Below are 23,406 nucleotides of genomic sequence, written 5' to 3'. Positions count from 1 at the left end.
TTGGATTTGGTCATCCTGGGGTCCTTCTCCAACCTTAACAACAGCATGATTCTGAGATGACAGGAGCGAGTTCCAATCTAGCCGGTGTTGAGCACAGTTGCTCGCCTGGTGTGTGCAAGAGGGAGGGGGGAAAAAGGAGTAGTGGGAAAAGAAGAAAAAGCAGATGGGAAAGAAGAGAGGGGGAAATATGGCTAGAGTGCAGGAGGGCAGGGGTCTTATTGCAATTACTGCCTCTGCTACCTTCAGTTCACTCTTGATCTAGCAAGTTCCTCAACCTTGAGGACAGGTTAACTAGACTTCGGTAGCCTTTCAGAAATGTCGCTTCCAGTTGTATCCCAGCTTTAAGTGAGTAGAAAACAAAATGGTACGTTTAATTTTCTTCTCTTGACCCATATCTATGATGCTAAAAGCATTGGTGTAGAGTGGGGCAGGAGGAAAAGAGAGTGAGTTACTTTGTCTGCAGATGTGCTGAGGAGATGCTGGCTTGATCCTGATGGGATTTATTGGCTCTGCCTTCCAGTAGTGACAAAGGCAGATGGGGATGTGACACAGCCCCTTTGCTGCTCCTGAAGGATGAGCTAGGAAATCCTGACTTAACTCTGTATGAGGAGAGGCTGGTGCTACTGACCATCAGCTGTGGTCAGCCTTGAGGCTGTGTGGTGTGGGGAGCTGCTTCACTGCTTCTGGCAGATTTGCTTGGGGTCAGCTGCAGTCAGTGCTGACCCAGAGTTAGTGATGCTAGTCATAGTTTTATTTGGGAGTGCTGATGTAGGAGGTTTATTTGAATGTGTATGCAGCAGGAGTAATGCACTGTACAAGAAACTGTACTGTAATTTGATAAATGAACTGTTTCCTTAAGTTTAAGAATAGCTTGCTTTTGTCAGTTGACAAATTCTTAAAATAAACTAGTTGGAAAACACATGATCGAGTTTGTAGAACAAGATTGTTTTGTTGAAGTCACTCTTTTATAAAGCAGTTTCAGCTAACAAAGTAAATAATGTGTTGTATCTTTAGAAAATATTCCAGAGGGAATTAGTTATCTGAAGTAACCAGAATGTAGTCTTCTGTCATTAGGTTGCTGATTGAACTTTACTGGGGGTTGCACACTGCCTGATAGCTGGTTGATGACCCATGTGATATAATCCCCTGGCAATGGGTGCTGCTGCATGCCACTTTGTTTGTTTTTCTCACTCTGAAAGTGCACAAAACAGGATGACCTGTAACATAGGTGATGTGATGAGTCTTACTGTTTGTCTCACATTGCGGGGACAGGCTGGTTTGCGTGCTTGTAGCTTCCAAAAGCCCTTGGGGAGGCCATTGAGAAGAATAAAGCACTGGGCTGATCTGGGTTGAAGTGCAGAAGTGCTGTACTGTTGTCTGTCTGTCCATGCTGACCCCAGGTGCATTAGGCACGACTGTTCTGACTGTGAAGTTGGCTGGGAGAAAGGAGCAAAATGTTCTGGCACCAGAAGCAAAATGAAGGTACAGCAGCCAGAAGTCATGAGCTGGATGTTGGATTAGGGTGGAGGTGCTACATCTTGGAGGAGAAAAACAGTAGGTGTTTGTTGGGGTTTTGGAAGTGAGAACTTCTGTGAGATGGGAGCAGAAATTTGGCTTCTAGCAGCTTTATAATTCAGGAGAGGTACCAACACAAGCAATACAGCGAAAAGTGTAACAGCTAAGTAACTGGAAAAGAGCTGAAGCAAAATGCTTATGCTTTGCTCTGGAAGTGCTAGGATCAGTGCTTGGACAGTCCTGAAATCCCAATAATAGTTTCTCCAGAAAACACTATTATTTTTGAGGAAAGCAGGAACAAGCAGGAGTTGTTGCTCTTGTGAGAAAAGTGCATGTCTGAGTTGTTAATACCCCTAAGACTATTCAAAGACTTCCACCATCCTTTTATGAACTGTCCACAGAAAGACCAGTCAGAATTCATCAAGGTGTTTCTGCTTCAGCTGGGTCTAGGTGCAGTCCTGTCTTCTGTCTCGTGCATCTGTCTGGTGGAGTTTTTGTGGATGTTTGCTGGAGTAGTGCAGTCTCTACTGCACTAGTAATGGTTACTGGGGAAAGCAGGTACCTCTGGAGGGCCATAGCTCCTGTCTTTCCTCCAAAGGGAAAAAGCTCATGCCTTGAGGTGCCTGTCTTAGCCTGTTGGTTACAGAGGGGGATGAGATGATTCCCTATGTCTGCTTTGGAGTGGGCTGAAGCTAGTCAAGAGGAGTCCTACCCCTCATAACCTGGTTGGCATGTGAACAAACATGGATGATCCCCCAAAAAAACTTATACAAGTGATGAAGCCTCACTGTTGTGCTTTGGCTGCTCCAGATAAGCCGTCACAGATGTTGCAGCATTTTTGAACCTGTTTTTTTCTTCAAAGGGAATACCTGGAGCGCAGAGCAGTATGGTGTTGGGCACCATCAAAAACACAACAGCAGTGCTTTACTTTTCATGCTCCTGTTCAGGCCCTTGGGGGAAAATGGTAATTATCATTTGTTTCACTTACTTTGCTTTAAAACCACCTATTTTCTTTTGGAAGTCCTAGCGCAGGGGAGCTAAGCAGAATATTTACAGCCAGTTGTTTGTTTCCTTCTTGCTGTCACTTAAAGCACCTTGCAGCAGCAGAACTTCTTATACTTCAAAGTTTCTTGTTCTAGGTAAGTGACATGGGGAGAGATGGCACTGTACATATTCTGAGAGGTGTTGCATTATACATTTCACCACACTTCTCCAAGACTGTCATATCTAGGTCTCTGTCTATTCCCTCAGTCCCATAAACATAATTAGGAATGATTTCCTTTGATGCCAGAATGATGATGTGGAAAAATATAACGTTGTTTCAACAAGTTGAGCAGACTGGATTATATTAGTAATTTTTCTCCCAGTAAAAAGTGTATACTTACTCCAAACACTGCATTTTGCTGTTAGGGACACAATTATTTTTAAGGATAGCAGTATAACTTCCCTTGACAGCACTGTGTGCTGGGTGGCTTCACTTACCTCTGTTACTGGGTTGCAGGAGCATTTTTTGGGGCAGACCAGGCTTCTGCATGAAAGGCAGGGAGATGCAGGTGGCAATTCTAATACATTCAGAAAACTGAGTAAGATTTTAGCCTACAGATTGGATCACTACTACACTGGAGGGATTGAATAAAAAGTAGATGACAGATCTGGTCTTTTTTGCTCACAGGATTTAATTACTGCTCTAAGTTGACTTATGCTTCCAAGGGAGCCTGAACAAGCTTTCTTCATAGAGACATGTGGGTTGCAAGACCTGGTTTTCTGCCACACAGATAGCAGAGTAAACTGTAAGGGTATCTACAAGGTAATGCTTGTCCTTGTACAAACCAGGCAGCTGCATGGTGTTTTCCAGTGGCTTCATGTCTAGGTTCAGGCCAAGTCTGCCAAGTTTTTGCATTTCTTACCTCCTGGTATCACTGTATTGCAATGACCTGCTGTCACTGCTCCTTCAGCTGTCACATCCAGCAGCTTTCTGCCCAAACCCCTCTTGGGGCTGGCCAGCGTGCAGGATCCTTCTGTGTGACATTGGCAGCAGTGAGATGTGAAATATGTGGTCATGGTCTGGCCCACAGTTTGGCTGGTCAGTGTCATCTTTGCTTTTTGAGGGGAAAAGCCCCTTAGAATCCCACAAACTTTAGCAAGTCTTGCTTTGATCCAGAAAAGGAGCAGGAAGTCTTTTGTCGTGCTTTTGGTAGAAGTTCTGAGATAAATATGAAATATGCTGTGTTTGTATGCTTCTTTTCCCCAGTCCTTCCCTATATCAGCAGCTTTGCAGCCATGATTGTTTGAGTTAGGTGGAGGCAAAACTCTACTTAAACAGCAGCTTTCCTGTTCTGAAGAGGAGAAAGCTGAATGGTGAACGTGTGCCTAAGAAAAGAGTATTTACCCAAAGGAAAAAATCCTCTATACCTACCTCACTGTGAAATTTATTCTACATCAGTGTTCTAGCACTTTTCTGATGAGATTTGTTTAAGTAGAATATATCAAAACTAGGTTGTGTGTGAAAACAGGAATGGTTGGTTACCCCACTGACATATTAATCCAACATGATGCTTGTATGATTTGCCATATTCCGTACTTAATTTAGACTTAAATGCCTAAAACAGATGCAGTTTTCCAAGGCATTTTGTTGTAAGTCACTCAGTTTAGGCTGTGAAGTCTTGGCAGTGATGGCTTGTGGAATAGTATGCAAAACACCTTTAAGACTGAATTTTTTTCCACGTAGCCCCATACTTTATCTCCTCTGCTCCACCTCCTTGCACCATCCTCGGCTCCTGTTTTTCTGTGTGTGTGTGTCTAGGCTACACTGATGTAGGCATGTCCTGTAGACGTAGCAGCCAGGTGTTGTGACTGACCTGCACAACCAAGTCCCATCCTAAAAGGACAGTCCCTGGTGAGGCACGTGCCATGGGCTGGCTGGGTAGGGGAGACGTTTACTGGCCCAACAAGATGGAACATTGCCATATCCCAGTTACCCTGGGAGTGTGGCCACACCATTGGTGCTCAGCATGCCCCTCTGCCTTCAGTTGGGCTACCCAGGCTGCCTCATTTAGGGCTTCCTCATGTGGGAGCTTCTCCTGCTGTTCCAAGGCAGCTGAGGCATTGGTGCATCCAAGTCATGCACTGTCTCATTCAGCACTGAGTGACCCTGGTCAGTGGGGTGGGTCTGGTCAGTGAGCAGTACTAGTTGGATCAGATGGTAGAATTCAGTCATTGCTTTCATTCCAGTGTGCATCAGGGCACTGCCTGTTAGGGGAACGCCTTTCTGAAGAACTTGACAGTAGGAATTACTTGGAAGAGGCACCTGGGGAGCTGCAGACATGCAACAGCCTCTCTGCTGCAGGAGAGCATGCGTCTGCTGCACACACCTGCCAAGCAAGGGGTGTGAAGTGCTTGTCTGTGCCTGCAGTGATGAGCACGTGATGCTTGGAAGGAGTTGATCCCTCCCCAGCCCTTGAATTATGGCTGGAATGTGGGAATACTGAATCTAAAAGCAAACAACATTTTAACTCTTTTCACAGTCAGTGTCTCTTTTTTATGGTGTAAATCATAGTTGCAAAAAGCTTTAGTATTAGGTCTGTAGTCATGCAAGCGCTCTCAGAAGGCTGTAATATATTTTTTAATTCAGCTGGTGTGCTCAATGAGAAATTACCTTCAGTTTCTTCAAAAAAGGGAAGTTTTTCTTAATTGCTCCACTGTGTTGAGTCACCCTTCAACAGCCACACCAGGGTGCAGAGTTGGCAGGTCTCACTTGGAATTCTGCATGGGGCAAGCACTTGTATGCCTGCAAACCAGAGGAAAAACTCCTAAACTAACAAAAATGTATTCTAATTACTTTGCTAATTACTTAGTTTTGATTGCAGGAGCCTAAAGGAGTGATGTAGTGTGTTTTGAATTTTCATAGAATCCTAGAATGGTTTGGATTGGAAGGAACCTTTGAAGTTCCATGCAGTACAATCCACCTGCCATGAGGTTATTCAAAGCCCTATCCATCCTGACTCTAAATGCTTAATTGACATACACAGTTACCCAGGGATAGCAAAACCTTTCTCAGAAGCCTACAATCACCTTGGCATAAGGCAGGGAGCCCTGTGACTTGACCACATACAATTTCTGTTCCCCTTCCTCCCTGAATGAGTGTGTCCAGCTCAGCTGAGTACTCCCTTATGTGAGCCATTCCTCTGAAGTTTGTTACAGAGTGTTTTCTCTGAAAAAGCTATTCAAACTCTTCCATCTCATTCACAGAAACAACACTCCTGCTTTCCCAGCAAGGGAAAGGGATCTTTTGCTTCAATTCTGTACTTTTTATGGTAATGGAGGAAGTTTTTAATTGGGACAGCATTTTTTAAATTGGGACAGTTTTTTAATTGGTTCAGCAGTGCTGGGAGTGTGCCTGTTTGAGAAGCATCTGATGTGCAGACATGCTGATGCACAGGGGTGGCCACAGGTCCATGGCCCAGCCTGTCACTCAGGTAGGATGCTCATGGGTCACTTGGCAGGGGTGACCAGGGTCTGCAGCTGCCTCATGGTCCTGCCTCCAGCTGGAGCTGCCACTGCTCTCCATGACCTAGCTGCTGGCCTCTGCCGGTTCCCTGCTGCTCAGGGATGTAGCAAAGTCCAAGTGTTTATACCCACTTTGATCTGCCCCTTGTCTGCACCTGAAAGTCCCAACTTGGCTCTGCCCTTCGTTCCTGGTAAAAATAATGGTGTTTGGGGAAGTCTTCTCTTTCCTTTCTTGTATCAGTATGATTGGATGTGTCCCATGTCTGTACAGGATACTTTTTGTTCTGCATGAAGGTTGGGGCTCTTAATGTTTTGTTTGTTTCCCCAGTATTGTTTTAATAACAAACCAACTTCTGTTGCTGTCTAACTTACTTCCTTATCCCCTACGGGACATTTCCCACCTTCTTCCAAGCACTGGTTTATGCTGAATGACATGGCCAGGGCTTTTGGCTAAGCAAAGTTCTGTCTTCATTTTATCTGGGTTTAACATGACAGAAGCTCACTTATTTAATATTGTTTCCCAGAACATTATTTTTTTCTGTTCAATACCAAGGCTGAGTCCCTGGCAGATTATGGACGATGGGTTGTTTCAAGAGAATTGCTGCCAGTCTGTCTCAGGCTTTCATTTGGGAAGTTTAATTATCAGTGGAGATCCCCTTTGGTGTTATGACAAATTGAGGGAGTTAAATCAAGCAATTTTCTTGCAAGGTGTAATTTGAAGTCATGCTGAGAAACTGTTTGAGGAGACTGTAGTAGAGCTGATGGGAGACTTTTCAATTAGATGCTTTTTCTTCAGAAAATAGTGATTCATGTAATTAGAGAGGTGTGATGCCCTTTAATGGCTAGGCAGGAAGACATTTCCTTAACTTTTTTATTTCTGAGGAGCTGTGGATGGCAAGTGTGCTGCTGTCCTCCTCAAAACATCCAGGTGCTGTTTTGAGCTGACAGGATGTTACCGGCTGAAATTTGAGGTGTGGGCTAAAAGGGCTGAGGGCACTGCGGGTGCCTTTCACTGGATGGTGCTTCTCAGATGGGCATCTATCCTGGAAAGTGTCACCTCCCTCTCTTCTGCCCTGGCTGCTGTTTGTGGTGGCCTGCCATTGGCTCAGCTGTAGTCACAGTGCTGAGTTTGTTGCAGTGGTGGTGGTGTTCAGGTGATTCCCCAGGTGGTTATTCTGGTACAGCTATGGATGATAGGCAGTAGGCTGGGGAGAGGAAGATCTGGTTTCATGATTTAGCCCTGCCAAAACAAACATGTTATCTGGCTGCTCCTGTTTTCCCTGTTTTGAGGCAGGGTGCACTATACCCGGTTAGAGTTTAAAACGTATTTCTCTAACCTGTTTTTGCAACACTTGGGTGGTGGAGATCTGATATTGTACCCTGTCCCAGCCTTCCATTGTGCCCCCAGTTGGAAAGTGATTGGAGCATCAAATTCCCCACTGCAAATTAAGCATGATATGGTGTGTGTTTCTGCAGTTGGGGAATTAGTATTTATCCAAACTTTTCCCTGTTGAATGGCTTAATGTGTGACATGTTTGATGATAATCACAGCTGGAGCTTTGTGCAGAAGAAAGGGTGTCACAACTTCTATTTTGGAGATTTTGAAGCTTGAATTCTGGGTGTTTGAAGTACTCTTCTCATGACTTCCACTGCAGAAACCTCCCTCCTTTTGTCAAAAAAACCTGCTCATTTCAAAATGGATTTTGTGTATCATCACAAATAACCCAGATTGACTTTTCTGCAGGTATTGAGACAAAACCAAAGTTTGCCTGCTTTGAAATTTTGGGGAAGTTGAGAATTCCTATCTGAATTTGTGCAAAAGGATGGTCTTTGCCATCTTGGAAGTTGTCCTGGGATGAGAGGATTTTCTGACCTTGGTACAGCCAGTAGCCATGACAGTTTGGAAAGCAGTTGAGTGAGCTGCAGCACCCTGGTGTTCGCCTGTAGTGGTAACTGAGCACTGTCCTCATGTCCAGTGGGACTTGGTGGTCACCTTTCAGTAATTGATTGTTGGTCAGTGGTGGTATAGGGATTATAAAGAGCACCTCACGGCACCTTTTCCAGTGGAAGAAATCCTCCAGGTCTATGAGACACCTGGAGAGGAGTGGGCAGTGCTGCTTTGAAAATGTTCCTAATACTCAGGAGATTGAAGAGCAGAAAGCTGCAGCATGCCCAGCTGTCTGTGGCAAGGGCTGGTCCCCCAGCACCACCTCCCTGGTGGTGTTAAAGGATCTGCTCAGCAAAGGAGGGTAATATGATCCCCTTCAGACAGGCAGTGTGCCTTTAAGCACTTGAAAAAGATTGAGTTTTGTGTACACTCCACACCCACTCCTGTGCGTGCCTCTCTATCTTTGTTTAATGTGTTGTTTGTATTTAACTGCCTGGCTCCTTTCCTCTGAGTGACAAATGCCTTGCTGGTGGCTGATCTTGATTTTTAATGACAAAATTGGCAAAGAATTTAACATTAATGTCCATGTATGTATCGAAGTGTATACACTCAAATGTAATCTAGATTAATGTATATTGAGATACATGCATACATTTGCACACATATTTAAAAAAATAATGATAATCAATAAGAGAACAAATTTTTACCAGCTCATAGACAATACCTTCCTTTTCTAGTTAAAATACTTCAGCAAGACAACATCTCCTCACACACAATGAAACAAATGCAAAGGATCGCAGCTACTTTGGGGGTTTTAGCTTGGACTCTCAGCCATTGCTGCTGCTATAGTGAGATGACTTCCAGCTTTGCATAATGCTTGGTCATGCCTTTGCTTTCACTGGCCTTTTTGCTGGTGGCTGCATCTGCAAATGACTACAGCTGAAGTCTCTGAATTGGTCTCAGCATTTGTCTCAAGTGTGTCTTTCCTAAACTGCCTGCCCTCTCCAGCACAGCTGATGGGGGCACTTGCAGCTGCTTCAGGGACACAGCCAGATGCAGCTTAAGGGTTTGATGCCACATCCTTTGCTTCTGTTTCTAAAAGTCTAGAGACAGGTGCTCAAATATCTGTTGGGAAGGCTCAGCATCCTCTGTAGTCATCTTACCTCTGCTCTGTTGCTTGTTGCAGAGTAACATAAAAAATTGGAGTTTTCCAAGGCAGGACATTTTGGAAGGATGTATCTGACACAATTCTTGCTTAAAACTGGAATGGATCACACCCAGGACTGATGTGCCTTGGTGATTCGGTTTTCTGAATGATGCTTCAGAAAACATTCAGGAGATGTAGTTTGGTCCCTTACTTTTGCTTTTAGGAGTCTACAGTCAAATCTGACACCCCAAAAATGACTAACAGCAGTAGTAGGAGTTGAGGTTTTCCACCTCTTTTCCTCTGTAGGACTTCTGTGTGAATGATGCTGCCTTGGGAATGGAAGCAGCAAAACCAGCCTTTGGAAAGGGCTCCCAAAGGGGTTTGTTACCTATGTGTTGATCAACTGGTTGGCATCATCACTGCATGCTTGTTTGGGACCACGTTTGCACTAAAAATACAGGGTGAAAACCATTCTACATTGTCAAATATACCAGCACCAGGGCAAGCTCTTTGTTTTGCAGACTTGTAGCAGTGATTATACAGTTGTATGAGGGATATTTCTCCTCAGCATTCTTTTGGTCTTCAACAGATGTCAGATTGTCCACTGGACATGACTTTGCTGTGAGAGAAGGGTACTGATGGCAGTAGACATTTCCCTGTGTTTCAGAATGGATATAACCATGTGTGGGACAATGTTGAATGAGGATTTCAGCTCACGCATCCTTCAAGGAGATGTCTGGGGACTTCGTTGGACATGCAGCAAGATTAGGCTTAGGTTTACTTCTTTCCTTAGTAGAAAACTCCTTGTTCTGCTTAATCAGCTTTAATTTTATGCTCTTCTGCAAATTGGAGAAGAAAATTCTCAGGAGCAGCAGTGCGTTGAAGTAGGTAAGGGGTGGCGTTTCAGAAGCTGAAACAACTTGTAACTCTTGAGGAAGTGATAGTACTTGCTTATGTAAAATGGTGCCCTGTCAGCTTATTTTTACACATGGTGTTTTATGTTTAGTTGGACAGATATTTATTATGGTTTACTTCTTGCTGTCAACCACATGGCAGATTGCTTATTTTCTTATGGGTTTGAGAAATGGGGAAGGAAATCTATCAACCTGATATAATAGGTATGTTAACTGTTAGATAAAAGGAGGAAGAATATCTTATTTTATTTAAAAATACAATAGAGTCAAGACACAAAAAGTTGGACAGGGAACAAAAGTAATAAACATAAAATGCACTGTAAATAAAACACCAGTAGCAGTTGGACTATTGATGTTGGTGGGAGCTTTGCCATTGACTTTGGTGGGACAGGATTCACCCAAGGATGTGGCCCCTGGCCTGGGGTCCACCCTGCTAGGCTACCTGGGTGTGTCCTTGCTTCCCACCAGTCCCAAAGACTTCAGCTCCAGCCAGAACCCAAAGTGGTTCAAGACCTTGGGTGGAGCTACCCCAAGAAGTCTTGGGCTGAAACCATTTCTTACTCAGGGTCTGAGTGGCTGGGACTTGCAGCTCAGTGCTTCTCAACAGAGAAACCAGAGCAGAGCATGTGCAGAACAAAACTCATCTATATTCATTCAGATTCAAGTTTCCTCAGCTTGAAGGTGGTTAGGTACCATCTGGAAACATTTCTGGTATAATTTATATTGTTTTACGTTATTAGGACTGCATTATGCCACAGGAATACTGGCTGTGCATTCAAAAAAAAGGCTTATCTTTTCAAGTGAGGCTGGGAGTGGAACCAGCCCAGAACAAAGGGTCACTTCAAAGTCAAGGATGACTGTTTCAGAAGGCAAAATCACAGCTGGATCCAACTTCTAAGGACGGGAAAAATCATAATCTCTGCCAAAATCACCCTTTGATACACTTGCAAAGATAACAAATGATACACAGAAGGTTTTGGGCTGAGGTGTAATGACTCTGTACTGCATCCTGCAAAACCAAAAGATTGTTCTCCTGTAAAAATCCCACTTGTCTTCACTGAAGTCTCTGTGTTAAGTGACAGTGAATATAACTGAAAGTAAAAGGTTGATTTGGTACCTGCTGTTTCAAAAGCAAAGAAAACACGTAAGAGATGCTTGGGTGGTGATCAGTGGTGCCTGTGAGATGAATGACAGTGCTCTGTGTGAGGGCTACAGAAGATGGCTGCATTGCAGGCTCCCTGTTTGTTACCTGCAGGCTATAGGAAGTATTCTATTCACAGCAGAGATGCTCAGACTTTGACATGTTTTTTGTGAAAGAGGCAGTTGATATCTTAATCTGGAGTTCACCTGGAAGAGCACTGTCTGCTGGCATTAAGCCAATTGCAGGATGTTGGTCTTAATTTCCAGGTCTGTCATAATTAAATAGCCCCTCTTCTAAGCAAATTATTCATAAAAAGCAGTTCTGCTTTGTTCTTGATGGCCATAGTACAGCTGTGCACACCTGTGGATAGGCCCAAGGGAGCTTCCAAATGAAATTGCTTTGAAATATGCTTCTTCTGGGACACTCTCGAGTGATATATAAACTTGAAGTAATTCACTAGGTTATTTTCTTAGTGAATAAATTGTATGTCCCCCTGCCCCCTAGGACCTTGCCGAGTTCTCTGGTCCTCCATCTCTGCACCAAAGGTCTGTTCCTCTCCTGGGGATGTTTCCCCTCCCCAGCCCTGTTTTTTGCCAAGGAAGTGATTTCTCATGATGTGTATGTCTGTGACAAGGCAGGGAATTGGGGACCAGTTACTCCTTCATTTTCAGTGCAGAATTAAAACCACTATGTTATGTTTGTATTGCAGGATTTGTTAGGGTAGATGGCTGTGTAGGAAGTAAAAGGTCTACCATGTTGTTGGCATCCTAGAAAGCAGCAGAATTCATAGGAGACACTCCAGTACCACAGTCTTCTCATCTATTTAACCAGTTCAAAGTTTGTGACTGCCCTGTCCCAGTTTTATGGAAGTGGGCAGTTGTCCAGCCAAAAGCAATCCTGGCTGACATGGATTTGGGTAAGGCTCAGGTGAAAAGGAGATTGAGTGAAGAATCTGACATGAATGCATTTAGGTAAAGACTTAGATGTGTCTTCCTGCTGAAGGGAGAAGATATTTTTCCTTCTCTGTATGTGTTGGGAACTCCCATGGTTAATGAAACAAGATTTTTGTAAGATTGGCCTAAAACCTGCTTTTCTTTATTTGTCTAAATCCATGTCTGTTGGGAACAAGTTTGAGAGCTGTTGGTGGGGTACAATTCCTGACACAGTGGGCCTTATAAATCCCCAGCCCTGTTCCTGCAGTTGTAATTACTTTCTCATAGTAGGGGAGTTAGTGTGTAGCCAAGAGAAAGGGATTTAAGCCAGGATTTATGACGGGTGTCTTGGAAAAGTGAAGAGGATTTTTGGTTTTGTAGTTGATGCTGTGGTGACAGAATTGAAGCATGGATTTAATAGTTGCCTCAGTTAATTAAGTTTCTTAGCATGTATTTTCCCACCTATTACACTAGGTTTTAGCTGGAGCTGATGAACTACCAATCTCACTGAACTGTACTGTAAATTGCATTTAGGAGTATTTTTTCCTGCATGTTATTCTCAGCATAGTATTGATGTCTGTGTGCAGTGTGTACTGCTGGAAAATTTGTGTTTCAATCTAGCATTGCATTGAAATAAAAGAACCTTTTTCCTTTCCCATAATTAATGAGGAAACATTTTCAAAGCCCTGTTGTTGAAGCCAGCTAAATGGTGCAGTGTGGGTATCAGGGTGGGGCTGTTGGAGTTGGAGGATGCAGTCTGAGATGGAAGATGAGGTTCATCCCTGTAGGCTGTGGGCACACAGCTTGGAGATTTGTAGAGCAAAGCAGAGAAAATCTGTTAGTCTGCACAACGCATCTTACAGAGGAGGTTGTCCTGGAGTAGCTGTTCCCTCAGGTTATCAGGTTGAGAGGTGTTATGTACATCCCTGCAGCATCCTCAGGTTTAGATTCATCCCAGTAATACAGGGTTTGTGCACTCCACAAGCTCTCTGCAATGTGAACCAGAGTGTGGTAGATGGAGAAGCTGTAACATTCACTTTTAAAATACTCTCCTGCCCAGAACAGGAAAACCTGTCTGAAATCTGAGAGACAAAATTTTCATTTTTGTTTTGCCCACTTGTGTGTGGGCACTGAGTGACTGTGGAGCAGGGTGGGAGCTGGACCGGAGTATCGCCTCTCTCCTGGGATTGCATAGGGTTTGCAGCATGACTGAGAGTTGGAAGCAGAACTTTGGTGTTGTTTATTTTAATTCCCCACGGTAGGTCTAGATAAAATGCCAAAGGAGACATTTCACCCTGTAAAAAGGTGGAAAATGGGAAGTTTGATTTGCTGAAATGTACGAGGGCTGTAGCACTGTACCTGTGCAGTGATGCTGATGTAGAACGGTATTCTGGTCTGGATAATGATGGCAGCATCTTTCTTGCAGGCCCAAACAGGAAGATGGATTGTCAGAAAATTACCAATTTTGGAAACCAGCTTCTTCGTCGAAAAAATGTGGACTGCTCTCGAGAAGACAGTCGCCTCTCACGATGCCTTAACACGTTTGACTTGGTGGCTCTGGGTGTAGGCAGCACTTTGGGTGCAGGTGTCTATGTACTGGCTGGGGCTGTGGCACGGGAGAACGCAGGACCTGCCATCGTCATCTCCTTCTTGATTGCCGCCTTGGCTTCCGTGCTGGCGGGACTCTGCTACGGAGAATTCGGTGCTCGAGTTCCTAAGACGGGATCAGCTTATCTCTACAGCTACGTGACTGTGGGTGAGCTGTGGGCCTTCATCACAGGCTGGAACCTCATCCTCTCCTATGTTATTGGTAAGTGTGGTGAGTGTGCTGCGAGAGCCTAGCTTCCGTTCAAGGTGGCAGCCTGGTGTGTAGGGTCACCCTTGTTTCTGGTCATGCCTGTGTTACTGTTACAAAATAGATGCTTCACTCTTGCGCTCACCGGGATTTCAGGACTCATCAGCGGGATGCGTTTTTGATGGCTGCTGTGCTGCTGGCTGAGGGCTTATTGCTGCTGGGAATTCCTTGAATCTCCACCTCGTCCCTCTGGCACCCCCTGGCTTCTGCACACTTGCTAGGGCACACACTTGATCAAGGATTAATTCTGGTCCCTTTGGGATCTATTTAAAGTATCTGGAGATAAGAGTTTTGTCTTGTGAAGTGCTGCAGAATTAATCTTGAGATGATCTGCAGGTTCAGAGTCTCTGGAAAATACAAAGCAAATCCCTCCTAAGCCCTTGACTCCCACTAGGAGAGGCCCTGGCTCAAGCTCAGAGCATGCGCTGTGCAACTCAGCCTGATGCATTAAAACTAAGCCACACTTTGCTAATTAAGGATTTGTGTCTTTTCAAACACATTCTGGGCAGGCTGCTTGTTATCACGCCTCTAAGGCTGCAACAGACTCACCAGTTGAGACTGAAAGCTTGCTAGTTAAACTGAAAACCAACTGTTTGCTAAATTACTGAAGGGAGTTGGTTTTTTTAAATGCATTTTATGGGATTTGTAAGCATTACCTCGGAATTTAGTTTCCATGGTGCTTGGAGGGTAAGATCATATCAAGAACAACATAGTGGCATAGCAGCTGCCTGTCTGAGATCATGCTGGCTTTCTTCTGTGTGTTACCTGAAATATTTTTCTCCTCTTCTCCTTCTTCTTAAAAAAAAAAAAAAGAGAGAAGATGAAAAGCCAGAGTCAATTTAACTCCTCTCCTTAAGAAATCTGAGTCCTGTAGCTATTTTGTGAATTACATTCACTGCAAGGAGTAGATAAAAATAATTTTTAAAAAAGTAAGTGTTTAATTTCTTCCACACTTCTACAATGGACTCTGCTTAGGCTACATGTAGAAAAGTTGAACAGACTTCTTGGTAATTTTTCTTCTGTTCCAGAAAGGTAATGATAAATCGTCTCCTTCATGCCCTTCATCTAATTGGTTTTGGGGCCATTCCTACCATGATACTGGACGACCAAAATGAGTGACATAGGTTTTGGGGCAGCAACCACGGCTGATTCTGCAAATGCACAATGAAAAGTTTTGCCTACTGAATGTTCTACTCCGAGGATCTGGGCTCAGAGTGGTATTTCCGAGATTTTTTTTCCCCCTCTCATAGTGGATTTTGAACAACTGTCGCAGTTCTTGTTTCAGAGTTGACTGCTTAGTGTGTTGTCACAGGGCAGGAAATTCAATTAAAAACAAGTAGATACAATCCATGAATGTGTTCAAATAGAACTTCCTTACTTTTATTTCAGTCCTGTGTCAAGAATGTGTATTTGCAAACTGTCTTTCTCATAATTTGTGAGAAAGGGTGGCTAAGGTGGAAAAACACTGGGGGAGGATATGAGGTGTAGAAGGTCCCTTTATCTTGCCCAGCTTTTCTCTCAGAGCTAATTGCCCCTCTTGAGAGCAAGGACAACTCCCAGCAGCTTCTGGGGCATGGAGGAGAAAGATACGTTGGCTGCCACTGTTAGGCCCCAATCAGCTCTCTCAATGAGACTTTTGAAAGTGTTTATAATGGTTCCTGTACTCTGAGTTAGACACATGAGAGAAATACTGACCAGATAATCGCAAGAGGTCAAAACAACACAAAAGTTTACTGGCAAACTTCTGAAAAATTAGGAGACTTTGGCTAAAGACTTACTACAACATCTGATCAAGAACACTTCTCACAGCATTGATTTAGCCCATCCAACTTGACAAACTTTACACCTGTTAGTTACTCAAAATCTTCCAAGAAGAGGGAATTAGAAGAAGGAGTGAAAGACAGAGAAGATATGGAAAAGCACACAGAGCTACCAATGCCTGAGTTCCAGCAGTGTTCAGATACAAGCTCCAAGAGGAAGGTAGGGTCAAGATGTGCTGCACTCATGATCAGCCATAAAAACCCCTGGGCCTTTGTGGGCCCTTCACCCAGGTGGGACTTCAGGTCATTTGGCCTCTCAGGAGCTGGGTTAGGCAGAGTGGAGCCCTGCCCCTGGTGTGCCAGTGCAGTGCTGGAATAGAGGCTGGGGGGTGTGGGGACAGGGCACTGCCTCACCGGGGCAAAGCTTGACCTGCTCACTCACACACACACACAGGCATCCCTAAATATCTCGGGACATCAGTCTCTGACAGGCAGACGCTGCACTTCAGAGCCAGGGCTTGAAAGGGACAGAAAGCTGTTTTTTTTCTTAATCTTGCAGAAAAAATGCCAAGCAGTGCATCAAAAATGTGCATCTCTAAAGAGCTCGGCCAGCTTGGTGTTTTCATGCTGAGGTTCTCAGACATCGGCTCAGGAAGTATTGTGAGGATGGTAAAAGAAATCCTGGAGTCCCAAGGATGAGTGGCCAGTAACTTTTACTTAATTGAAGTGACTTGACTTGGGGGAAGGCTTGTGTGGAGTCTTGGAGGTGGGTGATGAGAAATAAATGGGCGTGCAACTTATCAGTTATGGTCTAGAGAGAAGGAGAAAAGTGTCCAGGACCAGAATCTGATGTGAATTTTCTTCTGGGATGATGTGGGTTTGGGGAACTGTGCCAGATTGTGGGATGCGTTTCAGGAACTAGAAACTGGCGGGAGCTGGTAGTATGATGAGTAACAGCATCTCTGTTCAGTAGGTGCTGCTGGGGTTTCCTGGCACTTGGTGACCTCCTTGCCCGTGCTTGTTCCTGCAGTGAGCCCAGCACCTGAACTCTGCAGTTCTCCTGGGAGCTGTGTGCTGTAGGCAGGAGCTAAATCTGCTCTGGTGAGGCTATGCTGACCAGAACTGGGTAAATCCTCCTAGGTACAAGCTGAATGTCTTTACACTGTGCTCTCTAATAACAGCAAGATATTATCCAGGTGTCTGTGTTGTTGAAAGAATGTCAGGTTCCCTCTGCTCCCTCAAGCCTGTTGGTTGCAGAGAGTTCCAGATAAATGGCTGATAGTTATGTGGAACTGGCATCAAAGCAGCTGGCATCTAATATAACACATGCAGGAGCTGGGTGTTCCCTTCCTAGAACATAAAATATTACAGCTAGGACAAAAAATAGCACTAAAATAGTCTTTTTCCTCAAATCGTGCCAAAGCTAACCTGAAAAATTGTAATGTGGTGTACAATAACTTTTGCAATTTCTCAGGATTAAATTGATGGCAGTGATGTCCAAACTATTTAAAGGTGTGTTCACACTGTGCACTTTTCTGTCTTGGTGAACAGAAGAGTCTCCCAACAGGTCTGTTCTGCAGCTTAATTTTTATGCTGTTGCAAAGCTGGATTGGGCAGGTGAGTGTTCCCAGCTGTGCTGCAGGTGCTGCCCACCGCTGCTGCAGAGGATTTGGCTGTGGGTGAGCACAGACATTGTTTGACAGGATTGCAGGTGCCGGAGTTGGGACCTGAACACCCACTCACAGGTGAGTGTGGCAGGACAGACTGTTCTGGGTGGAAAGGGGCCCCTGATGGCATCCTCTGAGGAGCTGCTCTGCAAGCCAAAAGCAAGCCAAGGTCTTTTTTTAACTAGGTAATTATGTACAGAAATAATTATGATATGCATTTAGGTGCTATTATATACAGTGTATGTACTGTATGAGACCTTGGGAGTGTAGCCACGTTAACACAGGAGAGGGAAAAATTGGCTTTTATACAAGCCTACTTATTTCACAAAATGCTGCCACTGTCTGGTGGTAGCTCTTTGTTGTTACTATTTCAGTTCTCTAAAATTACATTTATGGCCCAGACACTGTCCCCAGCTTGCTTGTCCTGAGACCCCAGGTTCAGTTCTCACCCCAGCAAGCTGCACGTAGTTGGATGCACTCAAACAGAAACAAAAAGTGGCCCCAGAGGGCAAAGCCTGAGCACTTGCTGCAGGCAGGAGCTGTTCCACTTGCTGTGGTCATTCCCAGCACTCTGCAATAAGCTGACTTATGCTCAGATAACATGTAATTTGTATCTGAGTTTTTTTCCTGCTTGGATGCTGTGGCACTGGAGGTCAGAGCTGACCTGGGTGTTTCCAGAGTGCAGAGCTGGCCACTGGTGTGGTCCAGGCTCTGGTGCTCCAGCACTGCACTGCTGGAGGGCAGCTGGGTTCTGTATGGGCCCTCTGCCTGGGCTGCAGCCCCTGCAGCCCCCTAACTGAGGCTGCCAGGGGCTTTTGCCAGCATTACCTTTGGTCCTCTCTGGTAACAGAAATGACCAGGTTTGGGGGAAGGGCCCTTGGGGGTGTGAGGAAAAGGTCAATCAGAGCAGTATCACAGGCAAAGCTGAGGTTTGCAAAGAAGCCGGACTAAAAAGATTTTTCTCATCTTGTCAGCTCAGGGTGAGTCTGAGGCCCACCGCCTGTGTGTGTTACTATCAGAGCAGATGCCAAGTATGAACACAGGCTGTGGGCTGGGTATGGATATGAAAGGCTGCTCCCAGCACCCCAGCACCCGGGAGCACATGCAAGGTTGCTTTGAGGCCCTCTGTATTGAAAAGCCTTACAAGGCTCCCCCTGCTTTGATCTATCTACCTTTCTATCCTCTGGCAGGAACCTCGAGTGTGGCCAGAGCCTGGAGCGCGACGTTTGATGAAATCATAGGGCAGCACATTGAAACGTTTTGTAAAAAATACATGACAATGGATGCTCCCGGAGTGCTAGCAAAGTACCCAGACATCTTTGCTGTGGTGATAATCATCATCCTAACAGGTGAGGCACTGGATGGGTTTGTGGGTCTTGCACCTCCTTCTTCTGTAATCTCATTGTTTGCTTTTGGAATGAGCATGAAGTCCTGATTTATTTTGAACAACATATTAAAGACTTTCTTTGCTACAAGTGTTGGATTGACCTATATAGCTGCTGAGGAGTTAGCACAGAGCATAGCCTGCTTACAAGGTTTTGAATTAGAGGGGAGCATTCTTGATATTTTTGAGCCACTTTTAAAGCTTTCAATCAAATTTTTTATAAGGAGGAAAAGAAAAGATGACTTGTTATCCTCAATCAGGTATAGGAGTTTAATCCTTCCCTCCACAAATCCTATTACACAAGAATTTCATGCAGTTAGTCTATCAGCCTTATTCCCCCTTTGATAATCTGCCAATTTTTTATGCTTTGAGCCAGAAAAGCGAGGGGAAAAAAAGAAAGAGGACTTGGTTATAGTTTCATGTACTACTGTTTTAGTTTTGGGTGTTTTAAAATATGTACAGGCTTCAGTTTGCAGAAGTGAATACAAGACTCCAGAGAATTTAATGTGTCACACACAGTCCGCATTTCTTTTTTTTTTTCTAAAAGTGTGCCAAGCCTTTGTTCATAAATTGGAAAAGTTTTGACAACTTGCAAGATCAAAATTCTTCTGAATGTTTACTTCTACTCCAGCAGGGTCTTGCAAAGCATTACCAAGTTTAGGCAAATTTAAAAAATTATGCTTCCATACTCCTCTGTAGTTTCCAGCAGGCAGAAGCTGCAGTGTCCCACTAGCAAGGTTATCCTGACATTTCCCACTCTGATTGGAATGGCCTTCTCAGTTTAGCTGTGCTCATAGGGACAGGTCTCATAAGCAAGGGATGCTTTGGCATTTGGATTTGCATTTGGATCTAGGACTGCATTGATGGCTGCTGAAGCCAATAGCAGCCCTCTGTTTTCAGGATTACATCTGAATGAGAGAGATTTTCCCCTTTGTTCATTTGTATGTAATATGAATTGCTCTCATTTCAAATCAGAATCTGATCTTTCATTTCAGATACAATTTACAAAATTTAGAACTCCTTACTTTAGCACTGCTGAGGTGTAAAATTACAAAGGTTACTTTGTACTAAGGTGGCTTTATGCTCCTGCATGAAGCAAATTCCATGGATTTTAATAAAAAAGGCAAACCATTCTTTTCTAAAAAAAAGCTGCTGAAAGAGCAGCTTTAGTCTCAAATACCATCATCACAAGTTTATATCTGCTTGCACTGTCTTGAGTTTCAGATTTCTAAGAAGTACCTTACAAGTTTTTGTGGGCTGGTATGTAGTTCTATCAAAGACTCTTCTGATATGGCTGTCTCAGCTTATTTCTTACTTTAAAAGAAGGAAAGGTAAGTACACAGGATGCTCTTCTCTCATTGAAGTCCCTTGGAGTAGCAGTAGAAGAACAGTGTTGTGCTTCTCTTCTCCCTTGGGCCTGTGTGAAATTTTTTTACTTCTCCTTCAGCCTTAGATTTGAGTTAAAAGTTTCAGTTTTTAAAAATCAGACACCTGAAGAGGAAGTTAAGAGAGCTTGTGGACCTGAGAAGCCAAGCTATGCTTCAGTGAGATTTTGCTTCCCAAGGCCTGTAGCCATGCTCTTCTTCAGATAGATCATCTTAAGACCAAGCTGAAATCCTCCTCTCACTGAACTCACTGGCAAAGCTCTTGCTGATTAAGTAGGAGCAGGATTCCTAAGATGCCACCTTCTTTGTCTTCAGCTCTAGAAGTAGCTATTGTAAGTAGAATCCTCCTGGATTTGGTCCCTGCTCATATTTCCCCCAATTTCTGAGGAAAGTTGAGTGTTCTTCATAACTTTTGCATTTGGCCAAGACCTATAAGACCATGTTCCTTCATTGAAAACCACCTGTAGTGCTTTCTCTGGGTCTCTGTGTGAAGTTTGAGGCTGTGGGAGTAGTTTAAGTGTATTAGCAAAGCACTTTACCAGGGACATGGTCCACATGGGCATGCTGGATGGGAGAGTGTATCACATTCTGCAGAAATAATGTCTGAGCTGAAGTTCCCATCCTACTTCTGGCTGAGTGAATCCTGAGCTGCTTGGCTTTGTGAAGAAATGAGACGGGATAATTTGGGCAGAGCACAGTGTGAACGCAGTTGAGCTATGTCTGTGAGTCCCCAGCACCTGCTGCTGATGGTGAAATACCTGACCTATGCCATTTTTTCCCCAGGGCTTTTAGCTTTTGGTGTGAAAGAATCTGCCCTGGTGAACAAAGTGTTCACCTGCATCAACGTCCTTGTCCTTGGATTTGTCGTGATCTCCGGCTTTGTGAAAGGATCTGTTAAAAACTGGAACCTGACTGAACAGGACATTTACAACAGAAGCCATAGCCTTTTCAAAGACAAGTAGGTTGGATGTTTTCTTCTCATCTCAGAAGCTGGTGCATTTTCAAAAGCAAGTTTAAATGGGGGGTTGTGGACTGAGATAGAAAAGCAGTGAATGGGATGACTGCCTCCTTTGCCACAGACCTTGGAGGCAAAGCTGTCTTTGGTGGTTGTTTGCTGAAAGCAAGCTGTGCTGATGGGCTGAAAGTGCTTGGAGCAGCTGTGTCGTCGTGGGCCCTGCTGCAGGACTGACCATTTCTAGCCTTATAACCAATATAGCACCCAAAGTTGAGAGAAAAGAGCTCTTTAGACAGTGTTCTACTCAAGTGTACACCAGGCTGGCTCTGGTGCCTGTGTGAAGCCATGTCCAAGTATAACTGTGTACTTTGAATACTTGGGCAACATCCTTTGGCATTGTTATACCTTATAGAGACCTTGTTGCAAATGCCTCAATAAAATGAAGGCAAGTTGCAGGTTACTTTAATGCATTGCTGCAAGCATGTAATAAATCTGTTTTTAATGACATTTTGCTTGGCCAAAATTCTGTCATCCTACACAAGATCAAAATTAATGAGCTTATGAGGCCTACCAGTAAGACAAAGTGATTAATTTTTGAGACTGTATCACACAGGATAAGGGCCTTTATATATCTCCACTTTTATGATGGTCTGCAAGGAAGCACAGTTGGACAAAATTTGGTGAGATTCATAAGTGTTGTGTGGGTCAAATTTATCTTGTGTAAAAGCCACTTCTTGAGCCTCTTTTCAAAATTCAACCTCTGCAAAAAAATTGCTTCTATAGGACCAGTCCCTTCTCCTTTCCTCCTGCAAGGAGCAATTACTGCAAGAGTTTCAAAGTATGAATGCAGGTCTTTGACCTGTATGACTTACTATTTTTGTAAAACCTGACTGGGGTTTATTTTATCATTATTTCCAGAGTGATCCACATTTGAGTTGTACTATTTCTGTTGGCCAGATTTCATCTAAGTCTCAGCAGAGCTTCTGTGAGAGAGTTCAGATACGTATATGTGAGAAGACTTGCAGATTTGGGATTTAGTTTAGTTTACCTGCCTTAATTCATCTTTACAATGACTTTTCACTGAAAATGTTACCTAAGTCACTTGAACTGAAGGGCATGCTTGTTATATCACTCAACACAAGGCACATGGATATGGGGTTGCAATCCAGAGTGCACTGGGATCAGCCTGTGTTTGTCTGTTGACTTAAATGAACTTTGGTTAAGGCTGAGCAAAGCAGTTGGTGTGTCAGGGATCCAGGCTCCATTTCTCTCTCATGGTTACAGGAGTGGTTTGGGTATGAGCTTGGCACATGGAATTTGAGAAGATGGGGTGGATTTTAAACAATCATGGCACCCTGCATTCCTTTCTTATGTCTACTCACCTACCTTTTATCTGAGTCCATCTAAAGTAAAAAGTGGATGGTTCACGTGTTTCTCAGTCTTTAGTTTTTCCAAAAGCTTCTGTTCAAATGAATTATATGTATGTGCACACATGCAGTAATGTTAGGAAATTATTTTTAATGTTCATGCTATTTTCTCCTTGTCTTAGCCAAGACGTTTTTATCCACCCCACGGAACAGGTGGTGGGAGCAAATCATGAACCATTTTTATTCCATGCCTTCCCCAGGCTGTTGCAGGCCAGTCCAAAGCTCAGCAGTGGGTAGGGCTTAGCATTTTGCCTGGTATGCTAGCATATGAAAGGGAGAGCCTGCTTCTTCAAACTTTGGCTTTGGATTTTGTTATGAGCTGTGTGAATAGCTTTGTGACTCCCAGCTAGGCAGGATCACTTCTAACCCAGTGCCATGCCTTTCAGTCAAACACAGGAAGAAAAGCTCTACGGTGTTGGAGGGTTTATGCCCTATGGATGGAAAGGAGTCCTCTCAGGGGCAGCTACGTGTTTTTATGCTTTTGTGGGATTTGACTGTATTGCTACTACAGGTAAGAGGGAAGATGTCTTCGTTGTGGTTATGAACCTGGCTGCCGGTAGATCAACTTTCAGTAACATTGGAGAGCACAGATAATAGGGAATTCAGGACACCACGTTTGTTGTCCCTCTGAACCTCAGCTCAAAATAGGCTTTTGGCTCAGCTGCTCCTAATAGTGAAAGTGCTAAATTTGTTCAAGTCCCTGAGTGCCTTAGTGCTGACTTCTAGCTGCTGTAGCACATGGATAAACTGTATAACCACGAGCTGCCTCCCTTCTTTGCCTGCAGGGCCCAAGCTAGTGGATGGTCAGTGATGACACAACCAGGTCAGATGTTCAGGTTTTCCAGCTAGGCAAACAGGGAAGGCCCAGCTTCACATGTCTGGTATGAGTTTGAGCCTCTAACTCTAGATGGTACTTTAATTAACAGGTTA

At 44.1% G+C, this 23,406-nt stretch overlaps 1 protein-coding gene across 3 annotated transcripts in view; it reads left to right on the top strand.

Moving 5' to 3' along the window:
- Window positions 1–23,406, top strand: part of SLC7A1 (solute carrier family 7 member 1) — a 37,259-nt gene that overhangs the window by 2,090 nt on the left and 11,763 nt on the right. The window contains exons 2-5 of one of the 3 annotated variants that reach the window (XM_059493291.1): window positions 13,470–13,853; window positions 18,516–18,674; window positions 20,878–21,052; window positions 22,863–22,987. In XM_059493291.1, coding sequence (XP_059349274.1) covers window positions 13,470–13,853; window positions 18,516–18,674; window positions 20,878–21,052; window positions 22,863–22,987 — 843 coding nt within the window. Of the gene's footprint in view, window positions 1–13,469; window positions 13,854–14,926; window positions 18,675–20,877; window positions 21,053–22,862; window positions 22,988–23,406 lie in introns of those variants that run through there. The other 2 variants (XM_059493293.1, XM_059493292.1) reach the window with 2 other exon arrangements.

The sequence above is a fragment of the Ammospiza nelsoni genome, chromosome 2 (genome assembly GCF_027579445.1).
Source record: "Ammospiza nelsoni isolate bAmmNel1 chromosome 2, bAmmNel1.pri, whole genome shotgun sequence".
In the NCBI taxonomy this organism is placed as follows: Eukaryota; Metazoa; Chordata; class Aves; order Passeriformes; family Passerellidae; genus Ammospiza; species Ammospiza nelsoni.
The sequence above is the reverse complement of the archived record's forward strand: the minus strand, read 5'-3'. Positions and strand labels throughout refer to the sequence as shown.